This window comes from Sus scrofa, chromosome 4 (assembly GCF_000003025.6).
Source record: "Sus scrofa isolate TJ Tabasco breed Duroc chromosome 4, Sscrofa11.1, whole genome shotgun sequence".
Classification (NCBI taxonomy): Eukaryota; Metazoa; Chordata; class Mammalia; order Artiodactyla; family Suidae; genus Sus; species Sus scrofa.
In genome coordinates this window covers 18,267,041-18,292,381 of record NC_010446.5, presented here as the reverse complement: position 1 = coordinate 18,292,381, position 25,341 = coordinate 18,267,041, and the positions used below count along the sequence as shown (strand labels likewise).

At 43.7% G+C, this 25,341-nt stretch overlaps 1 protein-coding gene across 1 annotated transcript in view; it reads right to left on the bottom strand.

Moving 5' to 3' along the window:
• SNTB1 (syntrophin beta 1) overlaps positions 1-3,626 on the bottom strand; it is a 235,607-nt gene extending 231,981 nt beyond the window's left edge. The window contains exons 1-2 of the mRNA XM_021088981.1: positions 3,492-3,626; positions 2,543-3,327 (exon numbers count right to left, since the gene is read on the bottom strand). Coding sequence (XP_020944640.1) covers positions 2,543-3,122 — 580 coding nt within the window. The 5' untranslated portion in view covers positions 3,123-3,327; positions 3,492-3,626. The remainder of the gene's footprint in view (positions 1-2,542; positions 3,328-3,491) is intronic.

Sequence of the window (25,341 nt, the reverse complement as noted above, 5' to 3'; positions counted from 1 at the left end):
TGGCCAAATCTAAGACTAGAACGCAGGCACAGAAATTTGCTGGGCAGGGTTTCACGTCACAAGATGTTCCATTATTAGAAGCAGTCATTCTCCACTAGGGGGCGCATGTCACGTAATGAGGGGTGTATTGTTAGCAATTGAGGGACTGAACTAGTCTCTATCCGCCCCTAAAATAACAAACCAACTAAAAAAAAGCAATCTAAGGGAAAAAAAAACAGCGTCTTTGCCCTATAAATGTATCTTTAATGCATCTCCTTTAATTCTCTCGTCCAACTGGATTGCATCTTCAAAGCCCTTCCTATGTAGAAATTCTGGAATCAAGATGGCATATCAGTGCAGGACCAAATAGATGTGTGATTTTAAAAAGCCTTTCCTGTGGTTCTGAAAAGCCCCTTTGGGCTGGGAATCCCTGCACTGGGCCAACCTACAAAAGAGAGGGTATTTGCAGGTGATTTGATGATATATGATCACTCCCAGCGCATTTAGAACCAATACTTCTCAGAAGAAGAGACACTGTTTTGAAGGGGGGAGGGGAGATCTACTGGTTTATCCTAATAGCAGTTGATTTCTGAAGACTTGGGCTGGAAATAAGACTGCAGCCCCAAGCCCATAGCTTCACATCTAGGAAACCCAGAGGTCTTCCCCTAGAGGTCCTGCCTGGAACACATAACAGTCCATTGTAAGGATGTTATGTTTAAGAGGTTTTAATGAAACTCACTTTTCAGTTGCTGCACCAATACCGTCAGATGATTGCTTGAAAAATTTTTTTTCTTTTGTCTAAGTTTACTTTCAACTGTAGGGAGTCACATTTTCTTCCTCTTTTGGGGTGAGAGAGTTGGTTAATTTTTTTAAACCCCTTTGCTAAGTCATTATTCATTAAATTGAAACTTAGAAGAAGGGACACAATGAGGGGCAGTGCCTGAAACAGAAATGACCTGCCTTTTGTGCCCCCTGATATTTTGCAGTAAATATTGCAAGCTGAGCAGGTGTCTAGCTGTGTATAGTCCAAACTACACTTGCTTCAGATCCCACCTGCCCCTTGTCACACAGGCCAACCCACACTTGAATCAAGAAAACTTTTTTCTGTTTACTATGTTAATCATCAAGCCAAAGCAAATAGCCTTCTACTTTCTGGATCCCAGGTGGCAATTAAATATGAAGACATCACAAATCCTCTAGACAAATAAGGGGGTAAAAAAAAAATCCCTTCTGTATTCTAGGCCAGGAGGTGGGCCATCACATACCACAGAATTGCATCAGCTGTTGCAGGGAACAGAGTCCCTTTCCCAACTTTGAACTTTCTGTTTCACACACCAGCATCTAAGCAGGAAACTGACTTAAGTTCTCAGTTTAGATCAACCACCACTTACAAGTCTCAGTTGAAACAGTCAGTTTCAATGGCCATGGGTTCATTTCTTCCTTGACTCAGCACATATGTCATGGAGTTCAAGGGAGATGACCCATAACCAAATATAGGACCCCCCAGACAACTCAATCCACATTGGCGGGAGGCTGAGTAAATAGATATTTACATGATGTTAGTGCTGCCAGAGGTGTGTACAAAGCTAGGTAAGGGGGCAGAGAGGCAGACAGCAAGTGAAAATGGCAGCTGTAGTGGAAAAGGAGAACGCATTACCCCTTACTCGCCTACTGCCCTTCTCCCTACACAACACCACACAGCCGCCAACGGGTACAAAAGGTGCTACTCATTCTATTCACATTTGGTAACTAGGGGAATGGACACATCAGATCTTAAGAGAGTAGTTTCTTAGACACCTCGCAGGCAAGGAAAACTGTTTACAAATGCAAAGTTGTTTCCACACCACAACTCTGAGGGGGGGGGGAAACACTGGGAAAATGCAGGCAGAAAAGCCACCTCACCAGCCCTCCGCCCAAAGCAACCTGGAATCCAGACTGACCGGCCAAACACCTGGCAGCATAAGTGAACTTTTGCATAAAGCTGCAACACACTCCCCAGCCGTTGGCACAACGCCCCAGCCAGAAGGCCAGTTTCCAGTTTGAAAGGGCAGTCGGGAAGGGTGGTGGGAGTTTTAGCACGCACACATTACCACCCCTCTCTGGCCCTTCTGAGCTTCGACCCTTTTAGCTGGGCTGCCCAGGCTTCAGAGAAGAAAACTGCCAAAGCAGAAAACTGTCAGAGTTGCGATTACTCAGTGAGCTGGCTTTGTAACGTGGACGTGCCCCCTTCATGGCCAGTTCTACTTGGGGCCCCTAAGCTACGCTTAGATTTGGCTCCCGTAAAACTGAGACTACGTGAACTACGCCTCCGACCCCGTGCTCTGCACAGAACACGAACTCAAGAAACCCTGCTCACCGAGACTTTGCCTACACCTCTGCTGGGTCAACGCCTCGCAGGTGGGGACAAGTGGCCCCCAAGTGGGTCAAAGTTGTCAAAACTCCGCCACCCGCGCCCGGCGGTCCCCTGGGGTGTGGCGGCACGTGGGTGGGTGTGAGGATGCGGCGGGAGGAGGCGGTTGGGGTGTGCGTATCCCAGGCAGCCCGCGCAGCGTTAACCCCTCACCTTCCAGCAGCACTTCCTTGCCAGCGCGCTTCAGCGCCTGCACCGCCTCGTCGTGGGTGGCGTCCCGCAGGTCGGCCCCGTTCACAGACAGGATGGCGTCGCCCACGTACAGGGCTTGGGTCTGGTCCGCCGCCAGCCCCTTGAAGATCTTGCTGATGAGGATGGGCATCTTGTTCTCCTTGCCCCCCTTGATGCTGATGCCCAGCCCGCCCAGCTCCTGCTTCAGCACCTTCACGCCGCGCTTCTGGTTAGAGATGGACTCGGGCACCTGCTCCGGCAGGTCGGTGAAGGCGGTGCGGACCCCGGCGGGAGAGTCCGGGGGCTGCGCGCCGCCTGCGCCTGGGTGCCCGGGGCCGGCGCCCCTGCAGAACGAGCCATTGGTGGCGGTCCCGATGCCGTTGTACGCCGCAGCGCCTTCCTCGCAGCTCAGAACCAGGGCGTCTTCGCTCAAGTTCACCAGAACTTTGTGCCAGCGATCCCGCACCAAAACTTCCAGCAGCCCGCTCCGCTGCGCCCGGCCGCCTCCCCCGCCGGCCGGCCCCGCTGCCACTGCCGCTGCCGCCGCCGCTGCTACCGCCATCTTTCCGGCATTCTTAAAATGCCGTGCGATTGCAAAAGGGGGGAAAAGTGGGGAAGGGTTGCTCGGGGAGCGAGGAGAGCGCGCCCGGCAGGGAGGAGGCGGGACGCGGGACTCCGCTCCGCGACTTCGCTGGAGCGCCCGGCGCGAGTTGGCAGCCGCAGTCGGCAGCTTCCCCCTGGCCTGATCCCGGGCGGGGTGGAGCTACCTAAAAGAAGAAGGAGAGACAGAAACAGTGGAGGGGGGCAGCCAGCTGCCAGTTGCAAAACCCCAAACCCAAGGGAAGCCGCGAAACAGCTAAGCGCGGGGGAGGTTCGGAGGGGGAGTCCCTCGCCGGGAAGGGCGGGGACCCAGCGCCTGGCGGCCGCTCACCTGTTCCAGCCGCCGCAGCCTCGGCGGTCACACGCCGCGCGTCCTCTCAGACCCTCCCCGCCTCCGTGCTCTGAGCGCACGTCGCCGCAGGGACAGCTTCCCTCCACCCCGCCCCCAGCCGTCTCTCGTCCACTCACCCTTCTCCCTCGGCGCCTATTCCGCACCCCGCACGGTCTGGGTGTCCTGCCTTGGTCCGCTCACTGGATGCTCTGAAGCCCCCTATCACACCCTCTGTCGAACGGTCTCTCCGCCCTAACCCCTAATTGGGTCTAGTCTCTTCACTCTGGCTTCCAAAAGCCAAGTCTTGGCTTCGGTTCTTACCTGTCTCTCCTTTCCGCAGAGGCTCTCAGGTGGGCTCAGACCAGACGGACAGCCTGGGTTCCCTGAAAGGCAAGAGGGAAGGTTGTCCCAGGAACCCAGGATGAAATGTCAGCATAACCCCAGTGCAGGGAAACTTCTCCTTAAATGCAGGACATCTTTTCTGCTAGGTCTCTGAAGAGGTGTCTCTATGGCTGCGGTTTTCAGCAGGTCACTGTTGGCCCCAGACCCCAGGGACAATTTTTCTTCCTGCCCTAGTACATTACATGCTCTCTGCTCCTGATCTATCCTCTCCCGCCCCAGCAATGCCACGCCAAATGCTTCCTGGGACTTTGTCTGTCTTCCCTGGGTCCAATAGAAAAAAGTCCACTATTTAAGAACTCGGTTGCAATGGATTGTTATCTCAGAAGTTCCTTTCTGAGTGACTTGGAACTCAAGCTGCTTTTTCCTGGGAAACGATATTATAAATTATTGGTTATCTTCCCAGGCCAATCCAGAAGTGCCAACACATGTCTTAGATGAATCTCCCAGAATCCTCCTGGTCCTGGAAACTCTCAGGGGTCCTCCACCCTATGCACATCTCAGGGAGCTCTGGAAGTGTTTCATTCATCTCATCTACCTTCCTTTCCACTTCTTTCTGTGCTTTCTTTGAAACCAAACCAAACCCAAATTCACAAATCAGAGAATTCCTAAAGGTAAATGCAACCCAGCAAGGTGTCAGGAGGAAAGAAATCTTATTGAACACATTGCCACTGAGCTGATGAACAGCATCATTGAAAGTTCTCTAACCCTTCTCAAATGACTCACATTTTTAATTGTGAATGTTTAAAAACACAGAGCAATTCCCAATCTCCAGAGCCTGGGTGGTTGGTATTCCAGGCAGGTGCCAGAAATGAAATGAAAACATTTGGATTTTTCTTTCTTTCTTTTTTTTTTTTTTTATAAGTCACTACAGGTAGGTCATGAGAAACTCTTAGGTTTATACTTCTACTTACAGAATCCTTATTGCCTATATTTCTAACCAGTGTTCCGGAAGCTCTTTATTCATTCAGGTAAAGGTACCCAGGGACAGCAGTACCAGGATCAGTCAAGGAGCTATGAGGGGTGGGACCACGGTATTGGGTGGTAAAACCAGCTGAGGCTGCCCTCTGCTTTAGAGACTAAGGACTTGCACACACACATCGCTCTGCAGGAAAATCAGAGCCTGAGTGTCTGTGTTCTAACCCAAAAGCACCGAGGTGGAGACAGGCACCGGAATGCCAGGGCGATGATTTAGAAATCAAAACATCTGCTCCTGGACTGAAATCGTCCATTCCCATTACACCTGTGTCTTGTCTCTGTGGTCAAGTGATGCTAGAGGCCCAGGCATAACCAGAAGTAATTTATCGATTTGCTGTAAGAAATTGCAAGCTCTGGGATGGGAATTTCTCAGAATCTCTGTGATAAGCACATTTTTTCCGGGTGAGCAAACCTACATGGGAAGGAGTAGGTTGCTTGCTGAAAGTGGCATCAGAGGAAGCGAAGGCAAATATTCAATATCATCAGGCCTGAGGCATGCATGTCAGCCAGAGATGGCTTTGCCAATGGAATTAAAATAACAACCCTTATTCTAAGTGCTTTACAGGTATTAACTTAATCCTCCCAGTTGTTCTTAGGGATACTTGCTATTATCATCACTCCTGTTTCACAGGTGGAAGAATGGGGGTACAGATTTAAAAACTTGCCCTGCTCATGTAGTGGATAAATGGCAGAGTCAGGAGTTCTCACTGTGGCTCTGTGGGTTATGAACCCAACTAGTATCCATGAAGATGTAGGTTTGCTCCCTGGCCTTACTCAGTGGGTCAGGGATCTGGCATTGCCATGAGCTGTGGTGTAGGTTGCAGATGTGGCTCAGATCTGGTGGTGGTGTGGATGTGGTGTAGGCCAGCAGCTGTAGCTCTGATTTGCCCTTAGCTTGGGAATTTTCATATGCTGCACCTGCAGCCCAAAAAGCAAAAATATATATATATATATATTTTAAAAAAGGCAGAGTCACGATATGAACCCAGGTAGAAAGAGTTTGGACTTTGAACCATCATCTCCTAAAAATGCTTAGAACGTGTTAGCTGTAGAGTTCACCTTGCACGGAAGCCAACCTTCCCATCCTTAGGGAGACAGGGAGGATTAAGACCCTTGCCCTAGATACCTGTAGAAAGGTTCGGCCCAGCTATTGTCTCCTGGCCTCCCCTGCTTTCCAGGTTAGAGGACATGCTGCCCTCTCCTAATTGGTACATTCTTTCCTTTAGTCATGCTAATAGGTTGAAACTGAGGACACCTGTGGTCTTGCTGGCCTAGAAGCCCTGTTAACCCTCAGATAGGTCTGCGTATCTGGTGTCTGATCAGTGATGTTGACTCTCAAAGACAAACTTACCACATTTCTTAGGTGGGACTGCAGCCCTATAATTTTACAATTAGGATGGATTATATTCTCTTAGGTCTCCCCTTTTGAAGAATAGTCACTGGACAGGTCTGAAAAGACTTCCAGCTTCCTCACTTTATGAGTATGGCATTTAAAGTGTTTGAAGCTCAGAATAGAGCAGGAACAGAGCTTAGAGCACACGGCGGGTTTATGACAAAGCCACCACTGGGTTATCATGATACCAGTCTAACGTGAGCATTCCAGAAATTATACCTGAAGGCCCCCCACACATACCCTTTTTAAAAACCAGATTTCTTTCACTTATTCCTGTCTTCTGTTCTCTTTCCTCCTTCTGTCCTCAACTTTTGACTTCCCTTTCCCAGCCCAAAGTGGGATCTTCCTGTGTGTGCCCCTTTGCGTACTTCCCTATAGAGGTCTGGGTGGCCTTGAACTTGCAAAAGCAGGTCACAAAACCCTCAGCTCCACAGAGCAGAGGTCAGTGATGGAGCTGCAGCAACATGTGGCAGAAGAGGAAGTATTCCTCCCTCACCCCACAAAGTTTTGTTGTGCATTTGTCATGTCCCAGGCACTGTTCTTGGTGCTGCCACATGGGGGCAAACAAATGGCAAGACGTGCCTTATGACGCTTACATTGCAGTGGGTGGCAAGGTGGCAATGAAGAAGGACTGAAAACGTAAGATACTTTCATGGAGAAGCAAATGCCAGGAAGAAAATAAAACAGAGCAAAATAGTCTAGAGTGACCAGGGGCAAGTGACATCCTGGCTTTGTGAGTAGGTGACTTTTGGCCTGAGACATGGATGGAAGAAGAAAGGAGTCTTGCAAAGATCTAGCGAGGAGGGTCCCAGGGAGAAGGAAGAGCCAGAGCAAAGCACCTGAGACAGAACTAAGCTTCTTTTGTTGGAGGGACGAAAAGGAGACCAGCGTGACCTGGGCATCCCCTGCCAGGAAGAGAGAGGTGGGAGGGAAGATCAGGGAGATGGGTATTTCAAACAGAGTCAGCCCTCCCTACCAGCGGGTGGTTAATTCGTGGATGCGAAAATCTGGGGATGCAGGATATGGAGGGCCGACTGCAGTCCGCCATTCTGTATAAGGGACTTGAGCATCCACGAAGGTCCTGGAACCCATCCCCCGCAGATATTGAGAGACTCTATTATTTCCTAATACCTACTGAGAAAACTTTTCTTGGATAGAAAACTCCCTCCAGTATTTAGGTTTGGAAAACAGGATCATCGTAATTTTGACACTGTTTTCTAAAGAGTAGATTGGGATTTATCCAGTTATAGCATGGAGTTTGGGTACAAGGTGAATAATCAAGAAGAGGAGGTAGGAGTTCCCATTGTGGCGCAGCGGAAACGAATCCAACTAGGAACCATGAGGTTGTGGGTTCAATCCGTGGCCTCGCTCAGTGGGTTAATTATCTGGTGTTGCCACGAGCTGTGGTGTAGGTTGCAGACACATCTCAGATCCTGTGCTGCTGTGGCTGTGGTATATGTCAGCAACTGTAGCTCCAATTAGACCCCTAGCCTGGGAACCTCCATATGCCATGGGTTCGGCCCTAAAAGGACAAAAGACAAAAATAAAATAAAAAATAAAATAAAATAAAATATGGCACAAATAAACCTATCTACAAAACAGAGACAGACTCACAGACCAAGAGAATAGACTTGTGGTTGCCAAGGGGGAGGGGGAAGGAGGAGTTTGGGGTTTGCAGATGCGAACTATTACATTTAGAAGGGATAAGCAATGGGGTCCTACTGTATAGCACAGGAAACTATAGCCAATCTCCTGGGACAGACCATGATGGAAGATAATATAAGAAAAAGAATGTGTGTGTGTGTGTGTGTATAAATGACTGGTCACTTTGCTTTACGGTAAAAATTGGCACAACATGGTAAATCAACTATATATAATTTAATAAAAAAAGTAGTCAGATTCTAGATTCAAAAATCATAATTCTGGGTTAGCGACTAGCACTGAGACTGGGGCTTGGCTTGTGAACAGAAGGCTGAGCAGGCTCCCTCTCTGATGTGTCCTAGTAGGCCTCCAGGAACATCATCAATCTTAGATGGGTTGGGAGTTCCTGTTGTGGCTCAGTGGTTAATGAATCCGACTAGGAACCATGAGGTTGTGGGTTCAATCCCTGGCCTCGCTCAGTGGGTTAAGGATCCGGCGTTGCCATGAGCTGTGGCGTAGGTCACAGACACGTCTCAGCTCTGCTCTGGCGTTGCTGTGGCTGTGGTGTAGGCCAGTGGCTACAGCTCTGATTAGACCTCTAGCCTGGGAACCTCCATATGCCTCGGGTGCGGCCCTAGAAAAAGACAAAAGAAAAGCCCTTAGATGGGTTGGCTAACACCCTCTATTGCACAGATCTGGTATTTAGCTGGGCAGATCCTCGGTTAACTAGATAGACCACCACCCAGACTCTCGGCCAGCCAATCAGTGAGGTGAGGTATTTGCACACAGCATTTACAATGTTGTAGTGTGGTGACTCTTTTTGGGAGCAGGGCTAGCCCCAGGGAGAATTGTAAAGTAGTTAAATGATTGTCTTCCTCCTTTTCTTATGGAGTTCCACTGTGTCTCCTTCCCCACCAGAACTATTGCTGCTGAAACAAACCTTACCCAATCTTTCAATGTATATGATACACATGTAAGTCACTTTTCCTAAGGGATCATATTGATGCATTTTTAAAACTGTAGGATTGGTGAGATCACATATTAAAGCCGTGTTGAACAAAATGATTCTTTGAAATTCTAGTAGGCAATATACATTCCACCAAGTACTAGAAGCTTTAGCAAGTTGGCCTAAGTAGGCATCAGAGATATGAAAAGGTGAGGAGGAATAAGAAATCATATGATATAATATGATAGCAAAAAGGTGAAAAATCAAAGGATCTGGCTTGAGAATATTGGTAAGAGAACTTACAGGGCCTAGCAACCAATTTTAACATGGGAGCAAAGGAAAAGTGATTATGGGAAGAGAAATTCATAACTAAATGCTAACTTTTGAATTGCTTCTCTGCATAATTAAACTAGAACTATACAAAAATAGCCCCAATTAACTGCAAAGCTTGGAAAGCCAGAGGCAGAAGACATATTTAAAGGCAAAGGGCTACTGCCCTACTTCTGAAATGAAAATTCAAGCCCTCTGAGGCATCACAGGACAATATATTTACCTGCAGTGTCCACTGGACTAAAGTCCAAGTTGGCAATCGATGCCTGAAAGCTCTGGCCCGCCTGGCGAAGGGACCCCCCCCCAAAAAAAGGCAAACTAGAGCAAGCAAGAGGTGAGCCTGGAGGCAATCCCAGACAGCTGCCTTCTTTACCATCTCCATGGATGTGAAGACTTTGCACTGCAGGGGTCAGGGATGGTGGCAGAAGTCAGCAGGACTGAGGTCCCCCAGCACCACAGTAGAATACAAAGGCAGGTTTCAGGAGGGGCCAGAATGACTGATGTATTAAACAGCGAGGAAAAATCCTTTCCGAAATATTATTAAAGAGAAAGCAAATTGTTACATGTTGACTAGGATTTCTACTTTTCATATATTTCTGTTTAGTATTAGTTTCTCCAAGGCTGGGACTATGTTTAAGATGTCATGGCTATTACAAAATTGAACAGTTTCAAGGAAACACCTAGCACTTGTTCCCAATGGTTGCAGGGAATTAGAACTAGCTGGGGAACATATTAAAAAGGCAGTGAATTCAATAACTTCTTCCACATTTATTAGCTGACATACTTCTGAAGTAAGGGACTTTCTTCTATATACAGTGATTTTTGTTGCTGTTGATCTTTGTTTGTATTTAGGGCTGCACCTGTGGCATTTGGAATTTCCCAGGCTAGGGGTTGACTCAGAGCTGCAGCTGCCAGCCTATGCCACAGCCACATCCTTAACCCACAGAGATTCTTAACCCACTGAGCGAGGCCAGGGATCAAACCCACATCCTCATGGATGCCAGTTGGGTTCTTAACCAGCTGGAACCACAATGGGAACTCCTGTCGATGTTTATTTTTTATTTTTTTTCTTTTTACCACCACAACTGTGACATAAAGAAGTTCCCAGGCTAGGGGTCGAGTGGAAGCTGCAGCTGCCGGCCTACACTACAGCCATGGCAATGCTCGATCTGAGCCTTGTCTGAGAGCTACACCACAGGTCACAGCAATGCCAGATCCATAACCCACTGAGTGAGGCAAGGGATCAAACACTCATCCTCAAGGATACTAGTTGGGTTTGTAACCCACTAAGCCAAAATGGGAATTCCAGATTTTTAATTTCACTATTATAAAGATTCTTATCTAATGTGCTCTAATTCATGACTATTATTATTCTGTTTTCTGCTTAAATATATCAAATTTGGCCAGTACGAACCTCTTCAGGCTGACTCCTATGTTTTTTGACAGGTGCCCATTGTCTTTAAGCACTTTTTTTTTTTTTTTCTTTTTGCTTTTTGGCATAACAAGCTATCCCAGGGTCATCCTGCCTTGTCCTGGGATCAGCCATTCCTTAAGGAGCCCTGGTCCCTTTTAGTGTAAAATGCTATTTAAAAACCGAGATCTGGAGACTAGCTGTGCTTATTTATACAATATTAATGGGTAAAGTTCACATTCATAGTCTCATTTCAAATCCTACACCATAAGATACTACCTTAACTTTTCCTTATTCCATATTTTTCGCAATATGTGAGAAATCTGACTTTCACACATGTTAATATATTTATTTGGTGTTTCCTACAATACAGAAGGAAAATGCTTCAGAATTACCGTTACTATTCCGATAGCAGTATCAACAACAAACCTACTTAGAAAATGCAAAATTTCTTTGCAGTTCATTTTGTCCTTAGGATAGAGTTCAGTAAAGGTGCACAGATCCAATCTACCCTCTATATATCTACAGACCCAGATGGCAGGGATTCTATAAAATAAGTGGCTTGGCCTCCTCAAAAATGTCAAGTGATGGAAGACAAAAAGACTGGAATTTTCTAAAAGAAAGGAAGCTAGTTGGAATTTCATGGTGGCCTAGTGGTTAAGGATCCCATGTTGTATACTCATGTAGGCTTTGGTCACTGCTGTGGCACAGATTCAATCCCTGGCCTGGAAACTTCCCCATGACATGGGTGCCCCCCCCCCAAAAAAAAAGGAAACTAAAGGGACCTTAAAACCAAATAAAACGCAAGCTCTTGGATTAGATTGTCAAAGAAAAACTACAAGGACTTTTTTTTTTTTTGAGGTTAAAGGCATTTAAATATAGACTGTATATTCAGTAATATAATTGCATCCACGTTAGTTAAGGTTTTGGTGTGTTAATGATATTATGGTTGTAGAAATTTTTCCTCTTAGAAGATATGTACTGATGTGTTTAGAGGGGAAATGAGGGCTGTAACTGACTTTCAAATAGAGAAAGAGAGGAATTACCAAGAAAATGTGGCAAAGTATCAACCGACTTTCAAATACTGTGAGAGGGAATAAGAGAAAGAGATCTATGATGTGAATGTGGCAAAATTAGCAGTAAGTGGATCTAGTGAAAGATGATGGGATTTGTTGTACGATTCTTTCCAATTAGTAGTAGGTTTAATACTTTTGTTTCAAAACAGAGTTGGGAATAATAATGCATAAACCTAAGCCCTGTTTCAAAAGATTCTGATGAGTTTGTTCTTGGGAGGGGGTTTGGAAATGTACGTTTTATCAAGGGAGTTCTGAGGCAGCAAACTATGGCCCTGATCCAGGCATTTGTTTTTGTCAATAAAGTTTTATTGGAACACAGCCATAGACATTCATTTACATATTGTCCATGGCTTCCTTTACACTAAAATGGCAAGCAGAATTGAATAATCCACCTGGCTATAGAGCCCTTTGACCTTTGAACTGTGTGACAGGAGAGATGGTAAAAAATCTAGAAATAGGAGTTCCCATTGTGGCTCAGCGAGTTGAACGCAACAGTAGTATCTATGAGCAGGCGGGTTCAATTCCTGGCCTCACTCAGTGGGTTAAGCATCTGTCGTTGCTACAAGCTGCTTAGTAGGTCACAGATGTGCCTCAGATCTGGTGTTACTTTGGCTGTGACACAGGCTGGCAGCTGCAGTTCCAATTAGACCCCTAGCCTCAGAATTTCCATATGCCACAGGTGTGTCCATTAAAAAAAGAAGAAAAGAAAAAAAAATCTAAAAATATTTCTAACTTGGCCCTTTTCAGGAAAAGAAAGAAAGAAAGAAAAAATGACCCCTGCTCTAGTGTATACAAACTCGGGAAAAGGACTGGAGAAACTTTAAAAGCAGAGGAAAACTGGAAATTTGGTGAAGAGGCACTGATCTGGCAAATAGTAAACATTCCAGCCCATGGTAGCTAACATATGCTATACAAGAGAAACAAGCAAATAAAAAGAATCAGAACCAACCAGAACGACTCTTGATTGTTCCTACAATGGGCCAATTTGTGCTTGCTTATAAAATAGTCATATCAGCTCTGTGAAGCAGAAGTCATCCAGGCATCATAAACAGGAACTTGGAATCTAGAGGGATAAAGAAGCCCACTCTAGGGCACATCAGTTTGAGGTCAAAATGTTGACATTCAGACTTCAGATTTAAGTTTTTTGTTTTTGTTTTTTGTTTTTTGTTTTTTTTTGTCTTTTTAGGGCCACACCTGCAGCATATGGAGGTTCCTAGGTTAGGGGTTGAATCGGAGCTATAGCTGCTGGCTTAAGCCACAGCCACAGCAATGCCAGATCCTGGCCTTGTCTGCTAAGGCCAAGGATCGAACCCGAGTCCTCACGGATACTAGTTGGGTTTGTTACCACTGAGCCAGAGTGGGAACTCACAGACTTAGGTTTGACAAACACACATCGTGTCCCCTTTCCGCTGGGTCACTCTGCCAACTTCACCATATTTGAAGCTTCAGTTGATTGAAACTCAGATTTTCCATCCACACAGTCCTCTGAGTAAAGGCCTTTATAGTCATTTTGAAAGGGAAACCCACAAGAGGATCAACCTCTCTTCCAAAGAGTGAGTCTCTGGCAGCCGTAATATTGCTGTTTTAAACTCTGTCCCATGGGCTTTCTGAAAGGCTAAAAAAAAAAAAACAAAAAAAACAAAAAACAACCTTGGCTCTTCCTTTCAGTGTCACCAACACCCATGCCCCCAAGTAAAAGCAGATTTAGATTATGGTCAGAGCAAGCGAGTCCTATTTTTGCACAAATGCAAAAACACTTTATTGCCATTTATTTTCTTTCCAGAAAGTCAAACAGTTGAAAACTGTGTCTGGGGCTGGTTAGGGATTTCTTTCCTCCTTCTTTCTTTTCAAGAGAGAATTTTGTTTTTCCCAATAGAATCTACTTAGAGTGAGCTTAGATACTGTCACAAAAAATTCATTATAATCAGTGAGTTCTGAAACTTTGTCAAGGTTCAAGTTATTGTGATTTTGCTTTGGGGAAGGGGGGAAGATTATGAGAGTAAGATAATGTCATACATAACCTTAGGATGATGATGACAATGATATACAAATATACATATTTGACAGGATGTTTATTCTTTACTTTCAGAAAGAAACATGTCTTCTTTCAATTTTCTTAAAATATTCTGCCCTCAGTTTTCTATTAAGTTTTCCAAATTTTTTTTTTTTTTGATCTTTTCTATGGCCACACCCATGGCACATGGAGATTCCCAGGCTAGGGGTCTAAAATCGGAGCTATAGCCACCAGCCTACACCAGAGCCACAGCAACACAGGATCCGAGCCATGTCTGCGACCTACACCACAGCTCATGGCAACGCCAGATCCTTAACTCGCTGTGTGAGGCCAGGGATCGAACCTGCAACCTCATGGTTTCTAGTCAGATTTGTTAACCACTGAGCCATGACGGGAACTCCAAGTTTTCCAAATTTTGATAGAGACATAAGTGTAGAAGAGATAGTTCTCTGCAGGTACCAAGATATCTGATCCTAGATTTGGGTAGTAATCAGTGGTGTGGGATATGCAAACCTGGAAAGCATAAGCTGCTTGTAAAGGGCCAGCACTGCTTTGCAACAAGCTGTGATTATTATCATTTGGGAAGGCATAGAGGTCAGATCCTCTGGTTTTCTAAGACAGTCAAGAAATGTGGAGTTCTCATGGTGGCCCAGGGGTTAAGAACAACAACAGTGTATGTGAGGATGCAGGTTCAACCCATGCCCTCACTCAGTGGTTTAAGGATCTTGGTCTGATACGGCCCCTAGCTTGGGAACTTCCGTATGTCACTGATGTGGCTGTAAAAAGAAAAAAAAAATATGTACTTTTTTTGGGGGGGGGACTGTGCCTGTGGCATGAGGAAGTTCTCTAGCCAGGGATCAAACCCATGCCACAGCAATAACCATAGCTGCATCAGTGAAACACTGGATTCTTAACCCACAGAGCCACGGGGGAACTCTAAGAAATGTACTTTTAAATGATTTTTAAAATTTGGCTCCACCTGTTAGAATGGCTATTATCAAAAAGATAAGACCCAACAGATGAAGATGTGGGGAAAAAGGAACGCTTGTGTACTGTTGGAAATATAAATTGGTGCAACTATTATGGAAAATACTATGGACATGCCTCAAAAAATTAAAAATAGAACTATCACATAATCCAGAAACTCCACTCCTGAGTATATACCAAAAGGAAATAAAATCATTATCTTGAAGAGGTAGATGCACCCCCATATTCATTGCAGAATGATTCACAATGGCCAAGATACACAAACAACTTAAATGTTCATCTACAGATGAATGGAAAAAGAAAATGTGAGATATATATGTAATGGCATATTATTAAGCCATAAAAAAGAAATCCTGCCATTTGAAACTACACAGATAGACTTTGAGTGCATTATACTAAGTGAAATAACTCAGGCAGAGAAAGATAAATACTTCCACTTATATGTGGAACTTAAAAAAAAAAAAATGAGTTCCCATCCTGGCTCAGTGGAAGTGAATCTGACTAGGAACCATGAGGTTGCAGGTTCAATCCCTGGCCTTGCTCAGTGGGTTAAGGATCTGGCGTTGCCGTGAGCTGTGGTGTAGGTCGAAGACGCAGCTCGGATCCTGCATTGCTGTGGCTCTGGGGTAGGCCGGTGGCTATGGCTCCAACTAGACCCCTAGCCTGGGAACCTCCATATGCCACAGGTGTGGCCGTAAAAAGACAAAAAACAAACAAACAAACAAACAAAAAACTAATTGAAACAGAATAAATTGGTGGCTGCCAGGAGGTTGGGGGTGGGGTGGGGGAGAATACGTGAAGGTGGTTAAAGGTACAGACTTTCAGATAGAAGATGAATAAGTTCTGGGGATCTAGCGTGTGGTGATATAGCTAACAGTACTGTATTGTTACTTGAAAGTTTCCAGGAGAGTAGGTCTTAAAAGTTCTTACCATTAAAAAAAAAAAAGAGAGAGATAACTGTGATGTGATGGATGTGCTAACTAACCCTATTGCGGTAATTATTTCACTATCTATGTATATCAAACAATGTTATACATCCGAAGCTTGCCCACTGTTATATGTCAATTATATCACAATAAAGCTGAAAATAACTTTGGCTCAAACTTCTGTACAACATTATTTAGCCCCACAAATAAAAATAAATGACAAGCAAAGCAAAGACTCACGCAGGCTGGATTTGGCCTTTAGGTCCTGACTTTGTCCCTCTTACTGTAAGTGACTGAACTGCAGGTCTGGATTTTTACATCAGTCTCTGCGAAGGTTACATATGGTAGGTCTGTCTTCAGTACGTAATCTCATACCATCTCCTGTTCTCTTAGAATGAAATCTCTGAGCTCTGAGGACTTCTCATCTGACCATCAATATAATGCTATGAGGTAGGCTTTCTGGCAACTAGGCTGCTGGCCTGCCTTCTGCTTTGTGAGTTCTCCTTTAAAATACACCAGTGCCCAAATTGTGGCAGAAATAAGAAGGTAGACATTTTGTTTTTTTTTACTATATGGTTCACACCAGACTCGATGTTTTTATATTAGTTTCCTGCAAGAAAGCCATGGTGCAGCCATCAGATTGTAATTTCCCACCTGTTTCCCAACTCCCAGTTGTCAAGAGGCAAACACTCTCACAAGCTCTCAGCAAAAACAAATGAAAAGAAACGAACACAATCCAAAAAGTGCTAAAAATGGGAGTGTATAGAGATAAATTTTGAATTTATTTGAAACTATAGGAGTGCCAGAATTCTCGGCGCTTTCCGTTCTCTGTAAACAAGAACATTTCTGGGTAAGTGGCTGGACTTTGCTCCCCATAAAATCTCCTAATATTTTAGAAATTAGCTGTAGTCACTAACAGGCTTAACTCGGGCCCAGTCACAGATTTAAGGAGCTAGCAGATCTGGCTCTGAGCGGTCTAGAGAAGTACAGCCTGACCCTCCATTATCCAGGGGAGGATCAGATAGGTACTCATTCTAGGCTGCAAACCCTGAGCAGCTCCCAGGAGAACTAGGCTGCCTCTTCTTTCCTCTCCTAAGTAATCATAAGAAGTCTAATTGCCCAACAATTCTCAGATCTTTCATTTTTATATTATATCACTGTTGGAAAATGTTCTATAGAGGATGGCAATCGAGCCTCAAAATGTCCTGGCAAGGTAGGCAGGTCAGATATTATTTTATGTATTTATTTACTTATTTGCCTTTTTTTTTTTCCTTTCTTTTTAGGGCCACACCTGTGGCATATAGAGATTCTCAGGCTAGGGGTCCAATCAGAGTTACAGCTGTTGGCCTACACCACAGCCACAGCAACGCACGATCCAAGCCGCATCTGCGACCTGCTACACCACAGCTCACAGCAATGCCAGATCCTTAACCCAGTGAGTGAGGCCAGGGATCGAACCCTCAACCACATGGTTCCTAGTCGTATTCGTATCCACTGTGCCACGACAGGAACTCCATTTATTTGTCTTTTTAGGGCCATACTCATGGCACATGGAAGTTCCCAGGCTAGGGGTCAAATCGGAGCTACAGCTGCTGGCCCACAGCCACAGCCACACCAGATCCAAGCTGCATCTTTGAGCTAAACCACAACCCACGGCAATGCCCGATCCTTAACCCACTGAGCGAGGCCAGGGATTGAACCCGTGTCTTCATGGATACCAGTCGGGTTCATTACTGCTGAGTCACAACAGGTAATCCAGATATTGTTAAGCATTATTTACGGATGAGGACACGAGGTTGTGTGACTTTGCCAAGGTTATTATACCTCAGGTTTTCTGAGTCAGACATGAGAATTTTTTCTTCAGCAACTGAAGAATCATGCTTTGTACAATACCGTGCCAATTTTGTTGAGGCCATCAACTTTTAAACCTGGTTCACACGTCCCTCTCACCTTTTATCTCAGTATTATGTAACTATTTCAATCATTTTAGAAATAGTTATTGACTAGTCCATAAACAGCCTGTGCTATATATGTTTATGAAATTAAAAAAACACAGGATCTGGTTTCTGATCTCAAGGGATGACAATTTGAATTTATCTATTTTTTGATTGAATTATAGTTTTTTTGTTTTGTTTTGTTTTTGTTTTTTTGTCTTTTTAGGGCTGCACCTGCACTATATGGAGGTTCCCAGGCTAGAGGTCTAATCAAAGCTGTAGCCACCGGCCTACACCACAGCCACAGCAACGCCAGATCTGAACCGAGCCACTTCTGTGACCTGCACCACAGCTGATGGCATTGCTGGATTCTTGACCTGCTGAGCGAGAGCCAGGGATCGAACCTGTAACCTCATGGTTCCTAGTCAGATTCGTTTCTGCTGTGCCACGATGGGAATTATAGCTCCTCGATTGAATTATAGCTGATTCACAATGTTGTGTTAGTTTCAGGTCAACAGCAAAGTGACTCGGATTTGCTGAATCTTTCCCCTTACAAATTATTACAAGATATTGAGACTAGCTCTGTGTGTTATATAATAATAATATATGATATATATTACATTTGATTATATTATAATATATTATGTTTTATTATATTATAGGATATAATATTGTAATAATATCTTATAATCAGCTTTTTTCAGATCATTTTTTCCTTATTGATTACTACAAGATATTGAGTCTAGTTCCCTGTGCTACACAGGAGGTCCTTGTTTGTTATCTATTTTTTGCATAGCAGGTGTACATGTTAATCTCAAACTCCTAATTTATCCCAACCCTTCTTTTCCCTTTGGTAACCATTAATTTGTTTTCCATGTCTTTGGACAAGGTGGATTTTTTTTAAGAAAAGGATTACATGAAACTACCAGAAAACAGGAGTAAAGCTAAGAATAATAGATCTCATAGCATGAGTTAAACACAGAGCTAAGCACTTTACATATATTATCTGATTAAATCATTGGAACAACTTTCCAAGGAAACTATTAAGGAACTTGCCCAAGGTCATAGCTGGCAAAGGCACGAGTTGGAATTCAACTGCACCTCTGTCAAATGTCAAAGTCCTGGAGAGTTTCACTGCCATTCTGACTCCCTGAACACACAGGAGCCCATTGTGATGAGGAAAAGTGGAAGGTGGGCACCCTCAGAGGACAGGGCCCGAGAAGTGAGTGCTGGGTTGGAACTTGACAGAAACGGAGCAGGACTGGTGCAGACCCAGTGGTGTGAGGAGGGCCCAGGTGGGTTGGAAAAGCACAAGTAATGGATGAGTGATTGCTTAGGGCTAAGTGGGGCAGAGTCTCGCTCAGAGGTCGGAGGATGTACCTGGCTGGGGAACTGTAGGTTAACATGGTGTGTTCTGGGAACTGGATTTCTAACTGTGCCTCTTTGTTCTAAAGGGGAACTCATTGGTTTTGCCAAGTGCTCTAGCTTCCTGAGTTCAGGTACTGGCTGAAGTGGAGTTCACAACATCTGTGGGAGAGGAGGAAAGTGGCTTCCCTGAATAAGGCAGAGTGGCTTGAACCATGCTATTCCTTAGGGGACGGTGAAGGAACCTATCAGAGGGTGTTACACACACTTGTCTTACAGCACAGGGCTTTTCATAGACTTTTGAAAGTTGGTCCTTCAAATTCAGTCCTCTCCAAACTGTGGCCCATAGATGTACTTTGCAAAGCCAGAGCCTGGTTTTGTAGACTCTACTTTTTCCATTATTTCCTTTGCATTCCGGAACTTGAGTTGCTACTGGGACATACTGCCAGGAGCCTGGGAGATATATTAGCCGGAATCCTCCTGGTGAGCTCCCCATGGCTTCAGGCTGGGAGACTTTACTGCCTGGAGACCCTGCCCCTCTCAACCATTCCCAAAGTGACTCAACAGGATGACAGTAGGATGGTGGAGCTTGTTGGGTTTTCTGCAAAGTCCTTACTTCAGAGGAGTGGTTTCCCACTAGGAAACACGGTGCTAGTTGGAGATTTGGATTCTGGGTGAAGATTCATACCAGCTTGGAGAGACCAAGTGTTACATAATCTATTCCTCTGACTCACAGAGGAGATGTGGCTTAGGAAAAGAGAGGCTACAGTTTTTCATTCTGTCGTCTAATTCTTTTGGATGAGCGTGTCCACATCTGCCCATCGGAGCTCCTCTCCCATTGACCTACAAGGGCAGTTGGAACCGGGACACTCAGGCCAAGATGCTAACTGAATGGCTGGTGTCAGGAATCAGAAGACAAAAGGAGTCCCTACATGAGGTAACCCAGGCACAGAGAGCCTGAGGAAATGGCAAGATTCAAATACTGGAAGGACATAAACAAAGACATTGCACTAATAAAATAAAATAAATAAAATAGATGAATGATAAATTTCCCCAAATCTTCTCAGCCCCGCTTATAATAAAAATCAAAACAGTATGGAGTTTCCTTAAAACACTAAAAGGAGAGGGAGTTCCCGTCGTGGCTCAGGGGTAACGAACCCAACTAGTATCCATGAGGAAGTGGGTTCAATCTCTAGACTCTCTCAGTGGGTTAAGTATCTGGTGTTGCTGTGAACTGCAGTGTAGTTCGCAGACACGGCTGGGATCCTGCATTTCTGTGGTGGTGGTGAAGGTCCAGCTCCAATTCAACCCCTCGCCTGGAAATTTCCATACTGCAGGTGCGGCCCATAAAAAAAAAAAAAAAAAAAAAAACCAAAAAACCAAAACTAAGATCCAGTAATGTCACTCCTGAGCATACATCTGGAAAAGGTGAAAATTCTAATCCAAAAAGATACATCACCCAAATGTGCACTGCAGCACTATTTACCATAGCCAAGACATGGAAGCAACCTAAGTGTCCATCAACAGAGGAATGGGTAAAGAGTACATGACACATATAAACAATGGAATACTACTCAGCCATAAAAAGAATGCCATTTGCGGCAACATGGATGGACCTAGAGATTATCACACTAAGTAAAATAAACCAAAGAAAAATATTATATGCTATCACTTATATGTGGCATCTAAAAAAGTCACACAAACAAATGTATTTACAAAACAGTAATAGATGCACAGACAAAAAAACAAACTAATGATTACCAAAGGGGAAAGAGTGGGGTTGTTAATCCCAACTAAGAATTCAGGGTTAACAGATACAAACACTGTATATAAAATAGATAAATAAAAAGGACCTAATGTACAGCCCAGGGGACTATATTTAATATCTCATAATAACCTATAGTGGAAAAGAATCTGAAAAAGAATATATATGTTGAATTATATATATGTATAATTAAATCACTTTACTATACACATGAAATATTATAAATCAACTATATTTCAATTAAAAATAAGTAAAAATTAAAAGAAGCAATTTTGGGGGGCCTTACTCTCATCATGTAGAAGTTCCCAGGCAAGAAATCGAACCCCCACCACAGCAGTGACCTGAGCCACAGCAGTGACAATACTAGATCCTTAACCCACTGTACCACAAGAGAACTCCAATAAATATTGGTGGTTTTTTTTTGGTCTTTTTCTAGGGCCACACCCATGGCATATGGAGGTCCCAGGCTAGGGATCTAATCAGAGCTGTAGCTGCCAGCCTACGCCGCAGCCACAGCAACCTGGGAACTGAGCCGAGTCTGTGACCTACACAGCAGCTCATGGCAATGCTGGATTCTTGACCTGCTGAGCGAGGCCAGGGATCGATCCTGTAACCTCATGGTTCCTAGTTGGATTCGTTAACCACTGAGCCATGACAGGAACTCCTAAACATTGTTTTTTTATCTCTCATGTTGGTAAAAAGTTAAGATGTTTGATAATTCTCAATCTTAAAGGTAGTGTGAGGAGACAGAACTCGTTTTCCTTATTTGTGAACTATATATTGAAACAAACTTTTGGAAAGCTTTTCATCTCTATCGATATAATTCATATGTTCTATGTCCCAGATATACTCACATAAATGCACTAAGAGAGTAAATCTTAAAAGTTCTCATCATAAGACAATACATTTACTGTAAATCGACTACAATGGAAAAAATTAAAAAATTCTTTAAAAACAAATACATAAATAAAAATTTTAAAAAGAAAATAAATTTATAACTGTGTGTGGTGATGGATGTTAACTAAACTTCATGTGGTAATAATCATTTCACAATGTATTCATATATCAAATCATTACATTGTACACCTGCAGCAAATACAATGTTATATGTCAATTATACTCAATAAAAAGGTTAATCCCAAGTCAAAAAAACAATAAGTAGAAAGTAGGTATAGTATTAATTTTTTCTATAAAACAACAGAATTTATGTATCCAGATATGCCTCTCCTTGCTGCATGTCTATGTATGTTTCTGCATGCATGGAACATACCTGAAAGGATGCATGTGCAAGAGTTAATAACGAATGACAGTGAGACCAGCGCATTAAGGAACGTTTTGAGTTTTACCTTATTGATTTTATGCAATTTGGAAGTTTTTAATAGCGAATGTTTACTTATTTTAGGGCCACACCCATGGCATATGGACGTTCCCAGTCTTGGGGTTGAATCAGAGCTACAGCTGCTGGCCTACATCATGGCCACAGCAATGCAGGATCCTTAACCCACTGAGTGAAGCCAAGGATCTAACCTGCATCCTCGTGGATACTAGTCAGGTTCCTTACTGCTGAGCCACTATGGGAACTCCTAATTAAACTATATTTTAAATGAACTTATAAAGGAGAAAATAAATTATAACTCTATACTAGGAAGATCAAATATTATCGGCATCAAGTCCAAAGTCCAAAGATACTAACAATGATAGTACTAATGATAACAACACACTTAGATAGCATTTCTTTGTTCCAGTCAATGTTTAATTGCCATAATTACATTTAACTGATTTAAGCCTTACAATAATCCTATAAGGTGGCTGCTATTCACACCACTATTTCAGTGTTAAGGAACTGAGGCGAAAGGAAGTTAACTTACTCTAGGACACACAACTACTGAGAGGTTGAGCACGTGTGGGCAAGTCATGAGTTTCTGCTCTAGACTTCTATTCTACCCTATGGCCTTAAGCAATATGGAAGACCTCCAAGTTCAAAGCCGATCCAAGAATTGATATGGATCTGATGAATGGGATCCAGGAAATTATTAAAATAGTCTTAGAGGTGCCACTGATGACCTTTACCTGCCACTGGGTGCCTGGTAAAATATGAGTCCAAATGCCTCCAAAATCCAGAGACAATACTTCTGCCCAGATGAGTCTGGCAAATTGATTGTTGTATCATTTCAACTTGGGGATAGCTGCATACAATAGTAACTCAATAAAGTGGTTGCTTAAATAAGAAAGGCAGCATTTAATTTTTTACCTATGTACAAAAAACCCAGAGGTAGTCCAGAGCTAATTTGGTGGCCATATGAGATTAGGAACCAGCTCTTGACCCACCATCCCTTGTGTGTGGCCTTCATATTCATGCTCAAAGTGGCTGCTGAAGCTCCAGCCATAGCATCTTTATTTCAAAGAGAAAGAGACAATAAGAAGGGAGAACAAGTGTGCATACAAGATACTTAAGTGTGTTTCTTGAAAGCTACTGAACAACAGTTCCCCTTGGATATCATTGCTCAGAACACCTTCATTTGTTCACAGCTGGCTATAAGGAAGCAAGGAAAATCTTGTCTTTTTTTCCAGATAGTCATTTGCCTGGGTAACAATTTTGGATTCTATTACTAAGGAAGAAGGGGAGAGTGGATATTAGGATAAGCCATTCAGAGTTCTGCTCCAAAGGACCCATTCCTGGGTGTCAGGAAGGACAGAGTTCTCATCCTATAATTTTGAAATACCAAAGGCTATTCTGAAAATGCCCTTGATCTGAGTAGCTGAGCAAGGGGAGTTTTGAATACACTGAACACCTGCAAGTAGGTAGGAGTTCTAAGCAGACATAAGAGAGCCTAAGAAAGAATAGAGGTGCTCATAAAGGATGTTTTACCCCTTCCCCATTGTTACAAGCAATGGACTTGAACTTTTTTAACAATTTTACTTAAATTGGGCCTTTTCTACAAGAAGGCTTTCATTCCCTAGTGTTGACCAGAGCCTTTAACTTCTCCTCTTTAAAATGAGGGAATGTTCTAGGGCTCACCCAACACCTCCATGAAGGGTCATTTTCTGAAGTCATCACTTTGCTCATTATCAGCGTCCCCATCTGGATCCATAAAGGAATGAGCTTGTTAACTCAGAGGAATGTGCCCGGGAATAGGGAGGGAAAAAGCAAAACGGGCTGGAAGAACAAGAAGTAAAGTTCTGCCAAGTGTTTCAGAGTCACATCAGGGCAGAGAAACTGATGGATTCTAACTGGTGCCAACATCAGCCATGGCACTCTTACTTTCAGCTAAATGGCACTCTGGGAAGGTGAGAAATTATTCTTTACCTTAGAAAACATCAAAGAAAATCCAGTCACTTGCACTTTAATAAAAATGAAATAAAACCAACAGAGCTCCCCACTATCACAAAGGAGAAGGACACCTGCAAACAAGAATCAGAGAGGAATTTAGGTATTAAAATGATTTAAAGTGGGATTGGTAATGGATGGTCTGAGGGCCAAATTTGGTCCAACACTTGTTTGAATATGGCCTGTATCGATATGGCTAAGGAGGGCTATTAAATTTTTAAGTACTTGGGAAAAAATTCAGAAGAAGAAGAAGGTTTAGTGACACAGAAAAATCATATAAAATTCAAATTTTCCTGCCCATAAATAAAGTTTAACATAAACACAGCCATGCTTACTGATGTCTGCAAGTTCCCTGGCTGTTTTCACACTGTAACAGCAGAGTTAAGAGTAGCTGAAAAGTCCAATTTAGTAGCTACTGATAGCAAAGCAGCTATCAGTCTCTTTACAGAAAAAGTTTGCTGCATCCTGATTTAAAATACTAAAAGATGCATGCCTCCATCCCCATCACTTACAGCAAGTATGAGATAAAAAAAATTTACTTTTTGAATCTCAGTGTCCTCATTGATCAGATGGGAGTGGTAATCTACTTCACAGATTGTTATGGGAATTAAATGAGATAATTCATGTAAAGCATATGCCTGGAACATGGCACATTGCCAATAAATGGTAGTGTTTTTTGGTTGTTGTTATTGTTATTTATTTCTTTGACGGCTAAACTTTGTGTTGTTTTTGTTTTTGTTGCTTTTTAGGGCTGCACGAGTAGCATACAGAGGTTCCCAGGCTAGGGATCTAATCAGAGCTGTAGCCGCAGGCCTATACCACAGCCGCAGCAACGCAGGATCTGAGTTGCGTCTGCGACCTACACCAGGGCTCACAGCAATGCCGGATCCTTAACCCACTGAGCAAGGCCAGGGATCAAACACACAATCTCATGGATACTAGTCGGATTTGTTTACGCTGCATCACAATGGGAACTCCTGATGGCTAAACTTTAATTCTCGTTGAAGGCTCAGCTTGCTTCTTGAGCTGTCCTTGAACCCCTCAAGTTGGACTACATGTCTTCTGTGTTCCCCTAGTACCCAGTTCTTATCTCAGTCACCACTTACCAATTTATATTGTAATTATACGTTTGTGTGCCTGGTCTCTTCTATGAACCATGAGTTTCTTGAGTGAAGCAACCATGACTTATTGGTATTGGTATTCCTAGAGGCTATCACAATGAACATGACAGTAGTGTTGGAATTTTAATCCCTCAGCCAGGCTGGAGGATGTTGGTTTCTAATACAGAATTCCAGTACAGACCTACTCTCTCCATCACAGGGTCTTTGGGCCAAGACAGCACCCCGCCCATGCCCCC